The 18,602-nt window shown below is 32.2% G+C and overlaps 1 protein-coding gene across 2 annotated transcripts in view; it reads right to left on the bottom strand.

The window, feature by feature from the left end:
• The window catches only part of LOC145328437 (uncharacterized), a 40,017-nt gene extending 36,257 nt beyond the window's left edge, over positions 1-3,760 (bottom strand). For both annotated transcript variants that reach the window (XM_080172126.1, XM_080172128.1), the window contains exons 1-3: positions 3,462-3,760; positions 1,958-2,085; positions 1,064-1,143 (exon numbers count right to left, since the gene is read on the bottom strand). In XM_080172126.1, the coding sequence (XP_080028252.1) occupies positions 1,064-1,143; positions 1,958-2,085; positions 3,462-3,545 (292 nt within the window). In that variant the 5' untranslated portion in view covers positions 3,546-3,760. The remainder of the gene's footprint in view (positions 1-1,063; positions 1,144-1,957; positions 2,086-3,461) is intronic.
• Positions 3,761-18,602: the final 14,842 nt, after the last annotated feature.

Here is an 18,602-nt window from a genome sequence, read left to right as displayed (position 1 = left end):
AAAATTTTTAAAAATTTTAAAAAAACAAAGACTACTCTCCTCCCTTTCTGTCATTTAAGGTTAGTCCTTATTGACACTCTTTACTCTTTTGAAATACAGTAAAACAAACAGTAAAAAACAGTAAATATTAGTTATTAGAGTGTCCAGAGATCATCTGATCTTACTACCTGTGTTATGTACACTAGAGTTATTAGAGTGTCCAGGGATAATCTGATCTTACTACCTGTGTTATGTACACTAGAGTTATTAGAGTGTCCAGAGATACTCTAATCTTACTACCTGTGTTATGTACACCAGAGTTATTAGAGTGTCCAGAGATACTCTGATCTTACTACCTGTTTTATGTACACTAGAGTTATTAGAGTGTCCAGAGATACTCTAATCTTACTACCTGTGTTATGTACACCAGAGTTATTAGAGTGTCCAGAGATACTCTGACCTTACTACCTGTGTTATGTACACCAGAGTCATTAGATTTTCCAGAGATACTATGATCTTACTACCTGTGTTATTTACACCAGAGTTATTAGAGTGTCCAGAGATACTATGATCTTCCTAACTGTGTAATATACACCAGAGTTATTAGAGTGTCCAGAGATACTCTTATCTTACTACCTGTGTTATGTACAACAGAGTTATTAGAGTGTCCAGAGATACTATAATCTTACTACCTGTGTTATGTACACCAGAGTTATTAGAGTGTCCAGAGATACTATGATCTTCCTACCTGTGTAATATACACCAAAGTTATTTGAGTGTCCAGAGATACTCTTATCTTACTACCTGTGTTATGTACAACAGAGTTATTAGAGTGTCCAGAGATACTATGATCTTCCTACCTGTGTAATATACACTAGAGTTATTAGAGTGTCCAGAGATACTCTGATCTTACTACCTGTGTTATGTACACCAGAGTTATTAGAGTGTGCAGAGATACTATGATCTAACTACCTGTTTTATGTACACCAGAGTTATTAGAGTGTCCAGAGATACTATTGTCTTACTACCTGTGTTATGTACACCAGAGTTATTAGAGTGTCCAGAGATACTATGATCTTACTACCTGTGTTATGTACACCAGAGTTATTAGAGTGTCCAGAGGCCACCATTTGATTTACATTCGGTAGAGAACCTCCGTGTATTCTAAAAAATTTTAAATTTCACTTTATGCAAACCTTTTCCTATTTCAGTCAGTCCATACATCAATCGGTAACGGACAGCTCTTAAAAAGTTTATTTAGACATGTTAAAATTGATTTCAATCTTGGTAAGATGATTCCTTGAACAATTTAGAAAGTGTAGCAACTATATAATCATTATCAGGAAGAAAATGTATATTTTGAACATGATGATTCTTTTCAGTTGATTTTTGAAATAATGATTTCTAGGACAACAACGCATAATGATATAATTAACACATATAAAAAATCAAGTCTTTAATTTAAAGTTGGTCCATTTTAAGCATCATATCTTGTATTTTAGTAATAGTGGGCTTTATTTAAACTTTTTTTATTTGTGATAATTTTATGATTTGTATTGTCCGTAATATGGTGCTTTACATTTCAGTATGGCTGAGAATCGGTTCTAATTCAGCGAATATCATTCGGTTTTGAAATTATAATGGAAACTATTTTAGAAAATTTTAAAAAAGAAAACAAACTCAACTCATTACCACGGACAATTAGGACTTCAATGTCAAAGGTTAGCTTCGAACCGATTAATATTCGATGGTTTTGAACCGATTTTCAGCCAAACAGATAAATCATGTATAGCATCTAATTATAGGCAATTTTTTTACGAATATAAAAATAAAAATCATAAAGATTAATAACAGTTTTGTTAGCACGAGCCTTCAGGGTCTAATAAAACTGGTTTAAATATTAAATATAATTTTTAATTTTAATATAAACGGAAAGCTGTCTATAATGCGATGCGATTAATAACTATAATTGTTATACCTGTAGTGCGCATTTTGATTAAGAACCATGGGGTTCAAATGTTTAGGTATGTTGAGCCCGCTCCCCGTAGGGCTGGGTCCCTCCAGGCAGTTTGGCTTCTTCACCTCTGCCACCTCTCTCATCACCTCCTGAAATACCGACAAATATATTAGTAGAGAAGCTACTCTACATGTCAATAATTAATTTGACTATCGTACACTAAAACATGTTTGGAAGTCCTACCAATCCCTATAATAAAGTAAAAGGATGTTTGTTTGTCTGTTTGTTTGTATTTAAGGATCTCGCTAACCGCTGAACCGATCGGGTTCTCCTTAACAGGGTAGTAATATGCCCCTGCGGGGGGGCTCTAACCCTGCGGGGCAAATTGTCTATTGCTGTGGGGCAATCACCTTCCCAATATAACCTAAAATAACCTATAAAAAGCCATTTTAAAAATACGTCGCATCGTCCCTTAAGGGGCATTGCCACAAAAGGGACTATTCCCAAGAGAAATTGCCCCTAGAAAAAAATGTAACCACCAAAATATCTTTTTTTTAAATTTCTTTTTAAATCTAAAAATGAAAATGTCGGAGGGTCGACTAAACGCTTTCCTCTCCCCACCTCAAGTGCCTCTAGAGGCCTCTACATAGCCGATAGTCATAGTATAAAGCAGTGATGTTTTGTTTTCGTTTGTCCGTTGTGATCTCTCTAAACATTAAACTGGTTGAGTTCGCCATATTAGGGAAATTTCACAGATGGCAGTGGCTAGTTTTAGGCTATCTTTAAAAAAAGATTTATTGTTATTTTCTCATCTTCTTGCTATTTTATATTATTGTATGAAATTAATGCTAAATAAATATATACCTATTACATACATATAATCTAAATTTCAAAATTAGCTGAAGTTTATCCTTGTTCTATTTAAATTTAAAATTTTTTATCAAAAATATGTTAATAATATCAAATTTTATAAAAATATTGATTATTTTTGTAAAGTACTTTTTGTATAAATGATATTGATTTTTAGTTTTTAATCTATTTACTATGATAAGAACTGACAAAAAGATAAATATAATTAATTTTCTAATAAGATAACATTGTTTTCTTAACTTTGAAGTAACATCACTTTTTATGTATTTTTATCCAGGGACCAAGGGAGGTGAATTAATGGTGTTTTCCCCTCTAAATTCCTGTCGAGCAATGATTCCCCAATCTTTTTTTTAATTAATCAAAAATAAGGGTAGGAGGGGGGGATAGCTTTACATAAGCCTAGCCCGTTGCAGGAGGCTCTAACCAAGCGGGGCTGCCAAGAATCTAATACAATCTAACCTGAAACTAATAGGTCCAAGGAAGGTTTTTTTTAACTCCCAATAAAAAAAATTACCTTCCCCCAAAAAATGAATTTTTCCTTTTCCTTTTTAAAACTCGAATTGAATGGGGCGGGAGGTCGTCTTTTTTTTCCCTCTCTCAACTTAAGTGCTTCTAATAGTAAGGTTTTTTTTGTTTATACACAAATGTTAAATACCTGAAATTGTGCAGTACCCTCAGCCTCTTTCTGGGCCAGCAGCGCGATTCTGTCCTTAAATTTTCGCGGGTTATTTCCAGACATTTTGATTTCACTTTTTTACAAAACAGTTTTTTTTTAAATTATCAACAATGATTTTTTAGTATTTTTTTGTTTATGTTTTGATATTACATAAGTTTTTTTCACTTTATTTTCATTTCACAAAGGTGAATTGGGGGGAGAGGATTTCAAATTGTTTGGCAGGGTCACATTTTTATGCTGAATTAACTTCGACATTTTATCTGAAAAAAGGTGTATATATAAGAATTTTACATTAACATATATAAGATAGCAAACATGCTCGAAACAATTTGAAATGACTGAATACAGTAAAGTTCATATTTTGTTTTTTAGTTTTACATATTTTCATATGATATGATATTTTTGTTTTTTAACTACATATATGTAACTCTCCACTCAGGGCAGGGACCCTGTTCCGATTTTGTATTGGGTCTTTGAAATCAGCTAAAAGAGTCGGAAGTATAAACACAGCCTATACCGATACATTTTTTATTTTGAATAAAAAATTTTATTCAAACAATTAAAATTAAGGTATCTTACAGGATATCTTTCATGTTACAGTTTAAAATCTTTAAATTTTTCATACATATACAATGAACTAACATACATTTCTGGAATATTTTTGACTAGTTTAGAATTTATGGCATACTTTTAAAAATATGTCTAATTACATGTGGTAGTAAGTTGAATATTATGTCCATACTCTTTAAACTGATAAGTTATAGGGCATTAAATTTAATAATAATACAATAATCAGTTTATTGCAGGTAAAAAGAAATGCCTTGACCTTCTAAAGGGCCAGCTTAATATATTAAAATAAGTAATGTAGATATTTTTTAGAGTGTAATGGCCAAAAAGTATAATATGTGAAAGTTAATTAGTCTGAGCTTTGTTGTTTTTAAAATCATTTTCCTTTTACCAGGAAAGCTTTTATATTATTAGGGTCGGTCCTTCCGTCCGTCTGGGCTCTTTTCGTTAATTCAAACAGAATTGTCATATCGATTTTTATTTTTTCATGATGATTCATATAACAATTAGGTACGATTTAGGAAAAATATCACATCTACAGCATGACCCTCAAAAAAGTATTTTTAAGCATCTGCAGCCCTTATTTCTCAATGAATTATAAAAAAATGCATATGTCCTTGTTCTCCATAGTATTCCACATAAGTAGATATGAAAATATTTTTTTTACCTCTATTAACACCGGAGATTTTTAGAGCTAAAGTTTTGAAAAAGTGACTGAGGAAAAAGTAACTTTTAACGTGAAACGACTTTTTTAGCAAAATTATAGTAGAAATCCTTTTTTTTTGTTACTAGCAGAAACTTTATACAAAAATAAAATAAAAAATTTAGTTTTTGAGTAAAAAGCATTTTTTACACATATTTTTTGAGTCTTTTTAGTTTAATGATATTTTTAAAAACTTACTTATTAGGCAAAATTGTTTAAGATTAAAAAACCAAATAAATCTTTTTGAATATAGCAGGAAAATTGTTTTTGTTTCACAATCCTAACTTTAATAACAAAAAAGTTATAAAGAAAATAAAATTAAAACATAATGATTTTTTTGTCTAAAAAGCTTAATTAACCCCCTATTAAATTATTGAGATGTCAGAAAAGTAGGCGGAGCATTTGTCATAATTAATCCTTTTCTCAAATAAGGGTTAATAAATGACCTAAAATTTGCAAATAATCAATTCTTTCAGTAGTATTTTTTGCCATTAAAAATTTATATTTTTTTGGTGGAATAAAAAAGAAATAATTAGTTAACTTGTTTTTCTTTGTGTATTATTATTTAGTTGCCAGAAAAACATAATATAACCATCCAAAAAATAAGAGAAACAAAAAAAAATTCTTTTTCTCAGTCACTTTTTCAAAACTTTAGCTCGAAAAATCTCCGGTGTTAATGGAGGTAAAAAAAATATTTTTATATCTACTTATGTGGAATACTATGGAGAACAAGGACATAAGCATTTTTTTATAGTTCATTGAGAAATTAGGGCTGCAGATGCTTAAAAATACTTTTTTGAGGGTCATGCTGTATAATTGTTACCAGAAAGTCCGTACGTCCATATTAAACATGCTGATTTTTTTCTTTTTTGACAAAAATTTTTTGTATGTTATAATTATCCTGATTTTTAAAACATTGATTCCTATTACAACAAGGTTCAATGTTATAATCGAAACTTTTATAATCAAGACCTAATTATCTGAGCAAGTTTATAAACAGTATCCTGTGTTTAAGAAGTTTTGCAACAAATTTACTTACAATTTTGTTTAGGATTTTGCATTAATATTCTGCTTATTCATAATTCTGATACTCTACAAGTGTTGATATTCGTTTGTTCTACCATTCTAGAGCTTCGCTTTTGTGGATGTTGTTCATTCTTGTAAGCCTTTACTTTCCGTAAGAATAAAACAGGAACGATTTTTCTCAATAGCACAAAAGCTTTTTATGAATTATTGAGTAGCTTCGCTACTAAAAAAGATAATATGGGTTACATAAATGAAAGACAGGGATCTACAGGGATAAGACAATAGCCGACAAATTGATGTATATACCCAATGATGATACACAAAATTACCTCTTCTGTAGATTACAATTAGTGGTTGAAACGTTAGGACACTCAACTTAATGAACCAACTAATCAAAATTTATAAAAGTCCCTAAAATTGTTAAGCCAACGAATTAAAAAATGTTAAATTATAAAACTTTGGGGACTAGTGTATCAAACAATGTTCCCTCCCTCCCTGAATAAAAGATGCCTTTGTAAATTATATAAAACCTGCAAAATTTGCTTTATCACATTATCATAAAATGATCAAATTTTAATTTGTTTATCTTTAAGCTAAGCTTAGTGCTAAGCTACTCTACAATCTACCCTTGTCAGTTTTTTTAGTAATGCTACCATATAATTATGGATGTTTTTATAGGGTGGGGGGGGGGGGGGGGAGAATTTCACTCATAAATTGACACACATACACATATTGATTCAAAACTGATTATTATCCGCTGGTTAAGAACTGGTCCTCATCCATACTGAAAATCATATATAGCATCGTACTACAGAGTTCAGACAATTATCCACGAATAATAAAACTGGTTGTAATCCCAAAATTTTCATTTTAATACCCGCGGAAATCCTGCTATATTACGATGCGATAAATAACTATTATTTCCTTTGAAACATTGGGACAAAATTGTCATCATTGTTTAATCATTGTAAAAATAATTAGAACCCCATAAGAAAACAAGGATGACAACATCATTTAGTAGCAAATCTCATAGAAGAGGGATAAAATGAAATTTAGAGTCTAGTGCCCTTTTCTCTCTTGACGAATGCATAATGGACTGATTGACGGTCATATTGAGTTATAGAGTAGGTGCTTATTAGTTTAGAGAAATCTACATAAAAAATTGAAATCCTTAACCCAATAGCAATACCAACATTGGGCAAAAATCATAATTTTGGACCTAATGCTAATTGGTTTGATAGGTCTAAAAAAATCACCGCATATCTTTAATAGAAGCCGAGTGAAGTCCCGTTTCCACTACAGAAAGGCGAACGGACAGGTGGGATGACAACAAAATAAATGAACAGACTGGCGGGGAAAGTAAGGTATTAAGTAGCTTCGTTACAAAAATTATATGTTCTTTTAATGTATTTAAACAAGTCATGATTGCTTGTTTCCTTTTATTATTCAAAATTTTTTCCATCTATCTACTTAGTAATAGGATGTATATCTATGCAGGGATCTTAAGGGATAAGACAATTGATAAACATCTTCAATGATGATAAACCAAATTTCCCTTTCTGTAGATTAAATTATTTATTGAAAGCTTTGGCACTAATAGTTTAAAATCAGTTATTAAAATTCAATGAATTTTACCTTTTTTTATCAATGTTGATTGCATAAAAATCTACATTTCCTTGTCATATTATAGTTATTTTTTTTACTTCAAGGACATTCAAATTTTAATTATAGGCTTCAACTATAATTTAAATATATTTCAAAACATTACACAGAATTCATTTATTGCAACATAAAAACAATTATTCAGTACTAGCGGCTGCGACCCTAGGGGCCTCTTGGGGCATTATGAATACAGAGTAGGGTGGGGGTGGGATAATTCATCTCCACTGGCGTTGTTTTAGTAGGGTTGAGCTACCCTCGTCTACAATGGTTAAAAATCCTCCTATGACCTGTAAGAAGCTTCAATGTTAGGAAGAACAAAAATATTTTATCAGTTTGGGAGACCTGTCTGCATAGACAAAATGTCTTTTATCTATAATACAAAGTAGAACGATGTCTGTCTGTTTGTTTGTGTGTTTGTGTGTGTGTGTGTTTGTGTGTTTGTCTGTTTGTAGCGAAGGATCTCGCTAACCGCTAAACCGATCGGGTTCTCCTTTACAGGGTAGCTTCTCATAGTTCCCGGGAAGGTTTATAACTATTTTCTTTGGGGGTGGGACACCCCTAACCCCCCCAAAAATGAAAAATACCCCCCCCCCAAAAAAAAAAAAATTTCTTTTTTATTTTAAATCTAAAATACGAAAAATTGGTTTGATCAAACCTCTTGGGGCAAAGCCCCTAGAGGCTAGGGGCGAAGCCGCTAGTATAACATACAATGATTAATTTTTATTGTTTTAAAGGTTAATATTTCCTATAAATAGAATTTTACGTCAGTGCATCATAGCGTTAATATGTCACTATGTATGAGTACGTCAAGATATCAGTAAGTCACAATGTAAATAAGTCATAGTAGCAATACGTCATAATCGCAATTGCACTGCACACGTTAAAACTTTAATTCGTCACTATGCCAATAAGTAATCATATCAGTACGTAAAAGTAATGGATGCAGAATATATGTGGATATTATGACAGAGGAAAAATTGTCGTCAATTTTGGTTGCTATTTCTCCTGACATTTATTGGTGAATTCGTTTAGCCAGTAGGAGGGAAGGGGATAGGATAAAAGGGGGGATAGAGGAGATAGTTTTAGCCCGTTACAAGGTTCACTTTATTAGCGAACATGAAAATATGGTGCAATATCCAAGTAAAAATACATCCATTGCAAAAGTTGTCATTTTTGTTTTAAAATATCTTACTGTTTAAAATTCTAGATTTATTGAATAAAAAAGATGAGATTAATTAGTTTTTTTCTGTGGTTGCCTTACTCTTTTCCCTGTTAAAATGAGATATTTATTATGTAATTTTATATTGATTCAAATAACATATTTTTCTATATTTACTTTCATTGAAAAATAGATAAATTAGTTTTACATTAATTTTCCTTGAACATTAAAAAAGTTATAATTATCCTATTTATTTGCCTGAAGCTTAAGACTAAAAATAAAATTCTAAACTAATTTATTTTTTTTCCTTTAAGGGAGGCTTTACATAGGTCACAGGATGATTTGCGATGGTTTTATGCTTTTTTTTGTCTATCGAATGAAGAGCATTTATATTTTAGGGACGTAGCCTCTATATAGTTATTAATGAAATAATCACCAAATCTTCAAAAGTAAATTTTAGGGTTTATCCCAAAGTTATAAACATTAAACAACCCCCGTTGGTTTTTCCAGGATGGATTATATTTATTGGGAAGTGTAGGAGATGCTTTATTATTGGGGTGTGTACAATCTCCTTATTATAGCTAAGGGGTGTAAACACCCCCCTATACAGATTTTCAGTTATTTATCTTTTTTAAACAAATTTAATTTACATACAAACATTTTCAAGTTCTTAAAATAGGTGGTAACAATGTTTGTAAAGAAAACATATTTATTGAATTATTTAATTTAAAATAATCTAATAATTGAAATATTACTAAGAATATTCAACCTTCTTTACAAGATCCAATGTTATTTTCTTTTCAGTTTAATTATTTGAATATTCATATTTTTCCTTTATTCATATTAAACTAGTGGCTGAGCCCAAAGACGTCCAAGAGGGGGGGGGGGAATTGGGGATTACTCCCCCCATTTAAAATCTACCCCTACCCTCCATTTAGTACCCCCCCCCTAAAAATAAAAATTCCCTAACAAAAAAAAATTTAAATTACCCCCACCCCCAAAAAAATTTTACCCCGGGGGTCAATTTTTTTTGGGGGGAAAGAAACTTACCCCTGCCAACAGATTTCAGGGAGGTTAATATACCCCCCCCCCGCCAATTTTTACTCCGGGGTAAACATTTGGGGGGGGGGGGTGGGGGTAAACAAAATTTGCGGCTTACCCCCCCCCCCCAAAAAAAAAGCTTGGACGCCCCTGGATGAGCCCCTAGCTTTGTATTCGAAGGACAATGCATGGGTAGAAAAATTGTCAAAAACCATTCCATGACTTCAATCTAAATAAGAAAATTGCCCAAACAACCACGGGACCCATTTGAAGCTCCTCTATAATGGAAAACTCTTTTATATAAAAATGAAAACAAGACGTAACGATAACTAAAGACCTAATCCAAGATTAGCTTCGCCACCAATAAAAAAAAATATATTGCCAGAAAAAAATCTGTCAAAAACAAAAAAAAAATCTTCGTCTGATTGTTATCTGCGTCTCCGTTTAATAAGGGATCCAGGGATTGTTCGAGGAAATACAATTCTTCCATTGTTTTCAAATATTACTCTAAAAACCTACAAAGTTTCTTTAAAAGCTACAAAAAGTAAGTTTTTATATTATTTTGGAAGAATGCTTAATCTTTTATTGATCTTTCCCTGTAAAGCAAGCATCTAACTATCCAAATACTTGAATAAGGTGCGCCGAAAGGCAAGGGACAAACAATCTTAAAAATATTTTAAAATTTGTTTTAGTAATTACTTGCATATCTCCTGAATTAGCATTTAATTTAAATTAAGGGAGGGGGGAGGTGGATCTTTATGCATAACGAAAAAATATCAATCCCAATTTTTTGATTTAAAAAATTAAGAGAATTTCTGCTGCTCGCTATGCTTATAAGGGACAGCAACCTTTTGTGTTGGTTCTAGTAAAATTAAAATTGGCTATTGGCTATTCCCTGCCTTCATAGTCATCAAAATTAGCACAGGGTAAGTCAAATGATCATAAGTAACAATCTTTTCAATTGCTATTTAATATTTGATATGTATTTATGTCTGTGTTGACGCTAAAAAGCACCTAAAAGCATTAAAAACAATAAAGGGGTTCTTTCAAGTTTTTATTGTAATAGTAATTTTACATACAAACCCTAAGTGGAGAGATAAACATGAAATAATTGAGGTTTCTTCTACTAAAGAAATACATTTTCAAATTCAAGATTACATTTTTTTGCCAGTGGCGTGCGGTAGATAATTTTTTTGAAATTTTTAAAATACCCGGCAACAATATAAAGCTTTCTTGAAAATTGAGAACTAATAATTCAATCTTAACCCTTAACGGTCGGGGGGGGGGGGGGCGTTGAACGCCCCCCCTTCCGTTTTTTTCTATCTCATTTTCTGTGTGTGAAAGATAAAGAGCCCAAACTGCTTGACTTTTAAGTATGGGTATGACACATAACTGAGAGTTGGAATTTTTTAAATATCTCCATCCTGGCGGGCACAGGATGCCAGCAAACCTGGCAGGGTCATCCAGGTAAAGAGCAAAAACATTTTTTTGACTAAAACAAAGCATTTTATCATACCAAAATACTAAAAAATCCTCTAGTATTACATCCTTATATGAAATACAGGTGTTCAAGGTTCCAAGTATGATCCTGCAGGTCCTGATCCTCCAGGTCTCCAGAAATTTTTAAAAGGGTCCTGTGGCCGCAATTTTTGACTTAGAGACTTCAAATTTTAAACTTAAGCTTTTCTTACATGTCTACATAACGTATTAAAATTTCATGAAGATCCGCTGCCGTTTTCCCGCCGACTGCGGCGGCTTGCAGCTGCCAAGTACAGCTGCGGCCGCTGAAATTTATATTTTGATATTTCTAATGTAAAATTTACATAAAGATAAACATTTTCTGGAAAAAAAAATTTTCTTCTAGCTTAAAAAATAAGAAAATTACAGCCGTTTGAAATTTTTAAGTAAAAAAAGACCTAAAAACAAAGGTTGTTAAATAAAAGGGTGAAGGAAGCGAAAATTGTCTTAGACTTATAAAAGGTCGGAAATTCATTATCAAACAGGGGACTTGCACAAAAAAATTAGCCCTCTAGCTCTTATAGGAACTGAGATAATAAGGGGGGCGTTGAACGCCCCCCCCCCCCCCCCCCCCCCGACCGATTAAGGTGCGGCAAGGGGCCCGACTGTAAAGGGTTAAAGATATGGATACACATTACACACACACACACACACTTCCATTATAGATAAATACAATGAAATGGCTGTAAAGTAAAAAGAAAACTATTTCTCTTCAAATCAAATTTACTTTACTGCAAATTAACAATCCAAACCATTTTGTTAAAAACCATCATAATTTAAATTCAAAGTCTTATTGGTTTAAGTAAGCTTCGTATTGTTCAAAGACATGGTGTAAGTTTTTTGGTTGCTTAAAATAGGTTATGGATTTTCTTCCTAAATTGCTATTAAATGTATTATCAAAACTACAAACTTAATTAATAAAACCTAAAAGCAATTTATGATCAAATAGTATTAAAATAGCAAACATTTTTAGCTTTTTTGGTGCAATAAAAATCATTTCTTAAAGACAAAAAAACATTGTCATTGATTAAAAAGGATAAAAAATAGACAGTTTTATGTGGGTGTGAATTTTAACGTCGTCATTTTGCCAATGATTTTGCAATTTCTTCCCAAGCGTTCAAAGGACAATCTTTTTATTGAAAATATTCATTGTGCTAAAAAGCGTTGACGAGAAATTTAGAAATTGAATAAAAAGAATTGTGTTATGAGGAGATTAGTAAAAGTAACAGTATTGGTCTGTCCTAAAGGACCTTGCTAACCACTAAACCGATATGGTTCTCCTTTACAATTTAGCTTATGATAGGTCAAGGGAAGGTTTATACCTATTTTGGGTGAGGGTACGACCTCCTTCCCAAAAAAATCGCCCCTTAAAAATAATACCTCACCCCATTTAAAAAAAAAATTACCTTAAAAAAACTATTGTGGAGAAATCGAATCCACCCCCCCTCAAGGCCTCTAGGGCGTAGCTACTAATCCTTATACTAAAGTAACAGGCTGTCTGTGTGTTTGTCTGTGTGTTTGTACCAAAGGATCTCGCTTACCGCTGAACCGATTGGGTTCTCCTTAACAGGGTAGCTTCTTATAAGTCCCGGGAAGGTTTATAACTATTTTGGGGGAGGGTACCACCACCCTCTCAGGAGAAATCGCCCCTAGAAAAAAATTACCCCTCCCAAAAAAGAGACTTGAACGAAATATAAACCAATTATTTCTGTAATTAGATATTTTAAATAAAAAAAAAATCATTCAAAGTGCCACTAGAGGCCTCTAGGGGCGTAGCCGCTAATAATGAATAAAGCTTTAATGTTTAACATTAATTAAATAAAAGTTTTCTTTCAAATTGTTGATTCTAAGTATACCTCATTTCTCCCCAAAAATTTGCATTATCCACCTAAACTTCTTCCCTTCAGAGCTACATTAACATTTATTAGAATTACTTGAATTTTTGGGTATAGTCCTTTCCACGACATCCCTCCAAAAGGGGCGATTCTTCGTATTTTTAAAATGGCTTTTTATAGGTTATTTTAGGTTAGGTTAGGCTATATTGTGTTAGGTGATTGCCCCACAGGGTTAGGTAATTGGCCCTGCAGGGTTAGGGCCGCCCGCAGGGGCTAGAAATAGGAGAAAAGCTACTGTGAAAAATACGAAGAATCGCTCCTTATGGAGGGATGTCGTGGAAAGGACTATACCCGAATTTTCTTAAAGTATGAAATTTACTATTCTAATTTTAATTAAGGATGAAAAGTGATGAACTGAAATTTAATTTCCGAATGTGTACACAGTTTCCTCGGTGTTTCCTCATCCTATCTATTTGGAAGTTTAAAGCTTTTTTAGCTGGTAGTAAATATTGAGATAGGATGAGGAAACACCGAGGAAACTGTGTACACATTCGGAAATTAAATTTCAGTTCATCTAAAAAGTAACATAATATTTTAAACAAGACGGCATGTTGTCACAACGAGGAAAGATGAAATAAGGATTAAATAAAGAAAAATAATGTTTAATTGAAACAAAACATCAAATATAATAAATTAGTGCTCAGCAGCCGAGCGTCAGTCTCGACAAAGCCTTAAATTTAAACACTTTAGGATGCTTTGAAACGGATGAACTGAAATTTAGTTGCCGAATGTGTTCACAGTTTCCTGGGTGTTTCCTTATCCTGTCTCAATATTTACTACTAGCTAAAAAAATTCAAACTTCCAAAAAATCTAAATTTGAATGTATAGACGATTTATACATTATACATACATTCAAAATTTATTTTTCAGATTTTTGTCTGGAAGTTTGAAGCTTTTTTAGCTAGTAGTAAATATTGAGACAGGATAAGGAAACACCCAGGAAACTGTGAACACATTCGGCAACTAAATTTCTGTTCATCTTGAAACATCAAGGAAAAGAGGGATTGCCATATTTTGATTTGAAGGTTTAGGCTTTCAGCTGATTTTTAAAATTGTAAAAGGTTGATTTACATTAGACATACTTGCGGCTGCCGAGCCCTGAATAAAACACAAAGATAGATAACAAAATAATCTAACTAAAAAACAAATTATATCAGCATACATAGTGACAATGTTGGATAAAAAGAAGTGGAAACTAAGTTTTATATCGCGATCTATACGTTTATACTTATTGTAATTGTTAAATAATAAATACTTATGTACATATAACTTAATCTTTAACAGTAATCACCATGGATCTAAAGGGATAAGACAATGGATTATAAAATGTTATAAATCCTAAATGATAAAAAATAAGAATGATTACCCCTTCTGAAGATTAATATTTTTGGTTGAAAAGTTATGACACTATGCGCTGGATCAACCAATAAAAATTTAATTTAATATTATTCTTATAAAACTTTGAGTACCAGTGTAATTTACAGTTCAATGTCCCCTCCCTCCCTGATAATTCTGTACTAATCTTTTAAAAATTTTATATAAATAACAAAATTACTAGATTTAAAGTTAAGAAAGACATTATTGACATTAGGCTTAGGGCTTAGTGCTTAACTCGTAACATCTTTTGCTTAACTAAGATCTTTATGATATAGCTTATGGCTTCACCCATAGCTTATCTGGGCTGTGTACCCTTGAAAAAAGTAACATCTAGCAGACAACCAACCTTTTGATTTAAAGGCCTTTTTCAATTAGTCAAATTTGTGCATATCATTACTTAATGAAGGTTCATAGGAATCTTTAATTGTTCAACAATTTTTAATAACTCTAGCATGACGATGACAATTGGATGTTTATTACTCTAGTCCCCCATGTTTTAAAATAACGTTATATAATTTTGTGTATCATCATTTGGGGATGTACATAAATTTATCGGCCATTGTCTTATCCCTTTAGATTTCTATACTCGAGCCCTAAACCTAACGTACCAAGCTAAATATTTAATTAGATAGTTTCCTTTTAAACATCTTATCTTGTATTTAATCTTTCTGTAATATACTTGGGATATACGGATAGGGCAATGAACGATAAGTGAATCTTCCCTCCAAATCTTACGCGCAAAATTCTGCAATTTTTTTATTGATAGGAATATTACAGTAAAAAATAGAGGGGTAAAGGGGTTAAATAACTGTATGTCCCCAACCCGTGAACCCTGTGCAGGCTTTCAATTAGGTCTTTGAATATCAGTCAATAGCACAGCCACTGCAAATAAGCAGAACAACAATTTGCTAGCAGACAAAAAAGATCGCCAAGACAGAAGCCAGGTAGTTGTCTGTGTTATACATCTATACTTATTACATTTATTGGTAGGAAGAATGGGTTGTAGAATTACAACAGAATCATTTTTCCCTCCCTTTACGGTGTTAGCTATTAATAATGCATTTAATAATATCTTTAATTTATGCTGAAAGGATAATCTTTAGGATTTCACCTTCTTTTTTAGGCGAAGCTTGTCCATAATTAGGGTAGGTGAGTCCGTCTGTAACAATTATCTCCTTTCTTTGATTTAGACATGTTAGAATTGTCTTATCGATTTCAAAATCTGAGGATGATTCCTATAAAAATTGGATACGAATTAAGAAGTGTTGAAACTCTAATTATTACTAGAAAATCCGTACATCCATTAAAAATATGTTGATTTTTGAATAGACAAAGACAGAGTTACAGAGGCGTTGTTACAAAAAACCAACTCTAGACCTTCCAGCTCTACGATTTTTTGTAGGCGTTGGTCTTTTGTAGAACCGACTAGTTGGTCTTTTGTAGTGTTGGTCTTTTGTAGAACCGACTAGTTGGTCTTTTGTAGGCGTTGGTCTTTTGTAGAGTTGGTCTTTTGTAGCAACGCCGTTACAGACAATAGCCAAAAGACAGATCTAATTTAAATGTTGTGTAACAGTATAATAAGGAATATTAGTATTACATGAAATTTAAACTAGGAAAGCTTTGTCCTTAAGTAGCATAAACAACCACTGAACCAATTAGGATAGGAAAGCTTTACATAGATCCTGTGCTGGTACTAGGCTATTACATCTCTAAATGTAAATTACGGGATGGTTTTAGGCTATTTAATATGTTGTACAAACAAGCAGTGTCCAAACAGTACTACCAATTACTTTAATTTATAGAATTTTTATTTTTAACATCCATCTTTCATTATCTAACCTTTAAGATATCTACATTAAATCAATGATTTCTTACTTTTAAGCCGGACCGTCGTGATTTAGAAGAAATACTTTAGTTTTAGAGAAGCTTTACTAAAATTTTTTTTGATAATGCATCAAATTTAGAATTCGTCTCGGAATTTTGAACTGTACGACTATATAATCCACTCCTTTTAATTCTACTTGTGACTTTCCACCTAGCCCCTAGGGGCCCAGTGAAGTCCAAAATGAGGGTGGGGTGTGTATGTGTATGTTTGCTAAGATCTCGAAACGGCTAAGGCTGGTTTTGTAGAGGAATTGCATCACCACTCCACCCCTTCCCCTTAATGAGAAATGGCCCCAAGAATAAAAAAAAATAACTAAAGGCCCAAAATAAGATTAGAATTTTGTTTGTAATGTCATTTTAAAATTGTTATTGAAGCTGGAGACTTAAAATTTGGTTTTGGGTCTTCTTGTGGCAGTCTTTCAGCAGTTAAAGCGGTATGTTTTTTTTTGAGGCTTCAATTGAATTAATTTTGGCCTTTAGAACTAATAAAACATCTTTAATAAGTGAACGTAATTTTTTATGTTTTATACTTCAAAAATATTCTTAACAGAAATACGCGTCGTATGTTTTCAAAGGGGGGGGGGGGGGTTAGGATCAGGAATCAAAGGTCAATACATTTATGTACATCCCCAATCATGAGAAAGTAACCCTTCAGTAGATAAAAACCTTGCACACTTCTAGTTTGATTTAATAAAATACCCAAAACTTTTTAAAACCAACATATGAGAGAATGTGTATTGAAAACTTTAGGCTACAACTAAAATTACAGTCCATTACACCTTCCCTGCCTCCCTGGGGTGGGATAGAAAGCAAGTCAAGGTTAAGAAGGAAAAAGGGAGATAGGGCAAAAAAGTGAGAGGATGGGATAAAAAATGAGACCTGTCAAAATGAAAATTTTTCCCGCCGTTTTTCCCCCGGATTTGAAATGTGGACAGGGACAGGGCATCCAAATTAATATTTTTTTTTGCTGGTAAATATTCTATTTGTTATATGAATCGGCCTATATTTTATAGATTTGTAATACCGATTCTCATTTTACTATCCGCGAAAAACTATTTTTAACAAAATTGAATAAAATAACTATAATATCCCAATAAAATAAGATTTTATTTTCACTAACTATTTCTTTGAACATATAAGAAAAGAATACTAGCATGGTATTGAATAATAAAATGGAGATAAATCACACAAGCTAGAGGTAAAATAATATCCCTGTCTGCCTTTAGAGTGAGGTGTTGCACGAGTTTTGTTTCCAAATTTTTGTCTTCCAAGTTTTACATAATTTTTACGGACATGGATAAGCAGCCTCCAAACCAAAAAAAAGGCATAAACAGAAACCAAAATATTTTGGGAGGAGGAATTTTGCTTGAGTTGGAAACCTTTCTTGGACCTAAAAGAAGCTTTACTGTAAAAGAAAACAGAACTGCGCTTAGTGAGATCCATAATCTACAGTACACAAGATTGCAACCCTGACTGTGTATTATATTTACGAATTTGGACACCTTGTTGATAAATATTTGTATATTATATTAAAGAAGTTGGACACCCTGTTGATATATATTTGTATATTATATTTAGGTAGTTGGACACCCTGTTAATATATTTGAATTTTGTACTTATATACTGATGATATATATATATATATATATATGATATATATTTGTACATTATATTTAGGAAGTTGGACACCCTGATGATAAATATTTGTATATTATATTTAGGAAGTTGGACACCATGATGATATATATTAGTATATTATATTTAGGAAGTTGGACACCCTGATGCTATATATTTGAATATTGTACTTAGGAAGTTGGACACCCTGATGATATATATTTGTACATTATATTTAGGAAGTTGGACACCCTGATGCTATATATTTGTATATTATATTTAGGAAGTTGGACACCCTGTTGATATATATTTGTCTATTATATTTAGGAAGTTGGACACCATGATGATATATATTTGTATATTATATTTAGGAAGTTGGACACCCTGATGATATATATTTGTATATCATATTTAGGAAGTTGGACACCCTGTTGATATATATTTGAATATTATATTTAGGAAGTTGGACATTTTTTAAAACAAGGTCAATACTTTTCAAGGTCAAGGATGACATTTCTTAGGGAGCCTAGCTACTCGACACACCACTCTGTCTGTATATCTGTCTATCCATCAGAAGCTGTCAGGTAAAGTGTATAAATTGTACAAATTTTTTGTAAGATAAAAATGACAATGATACTTTGGAAGGGAAGGGTCATTTGACTGTAAATTCTACT

The sequence above is a fragment of the Acartia tonsa genome, chromosome 9 (genome assembly GCF_053477335.1).
Source record: "Acartia tonsa isolate MP-2025a chromosome 9, ASM5347733v1, whole genome shotgun sequence".
In the NCBI taxonomy this organism is placed as follows: Eukaryota; Metazoa; Arthropoda; class Copepoda; order Calanoida; family Acartiidae; genus Acartia; species Acartia tonsa.
Note: the sequence above shows the minus strand (reverse complement) of the source record. Positions and strands in the feature narration are given on the sequence as shown.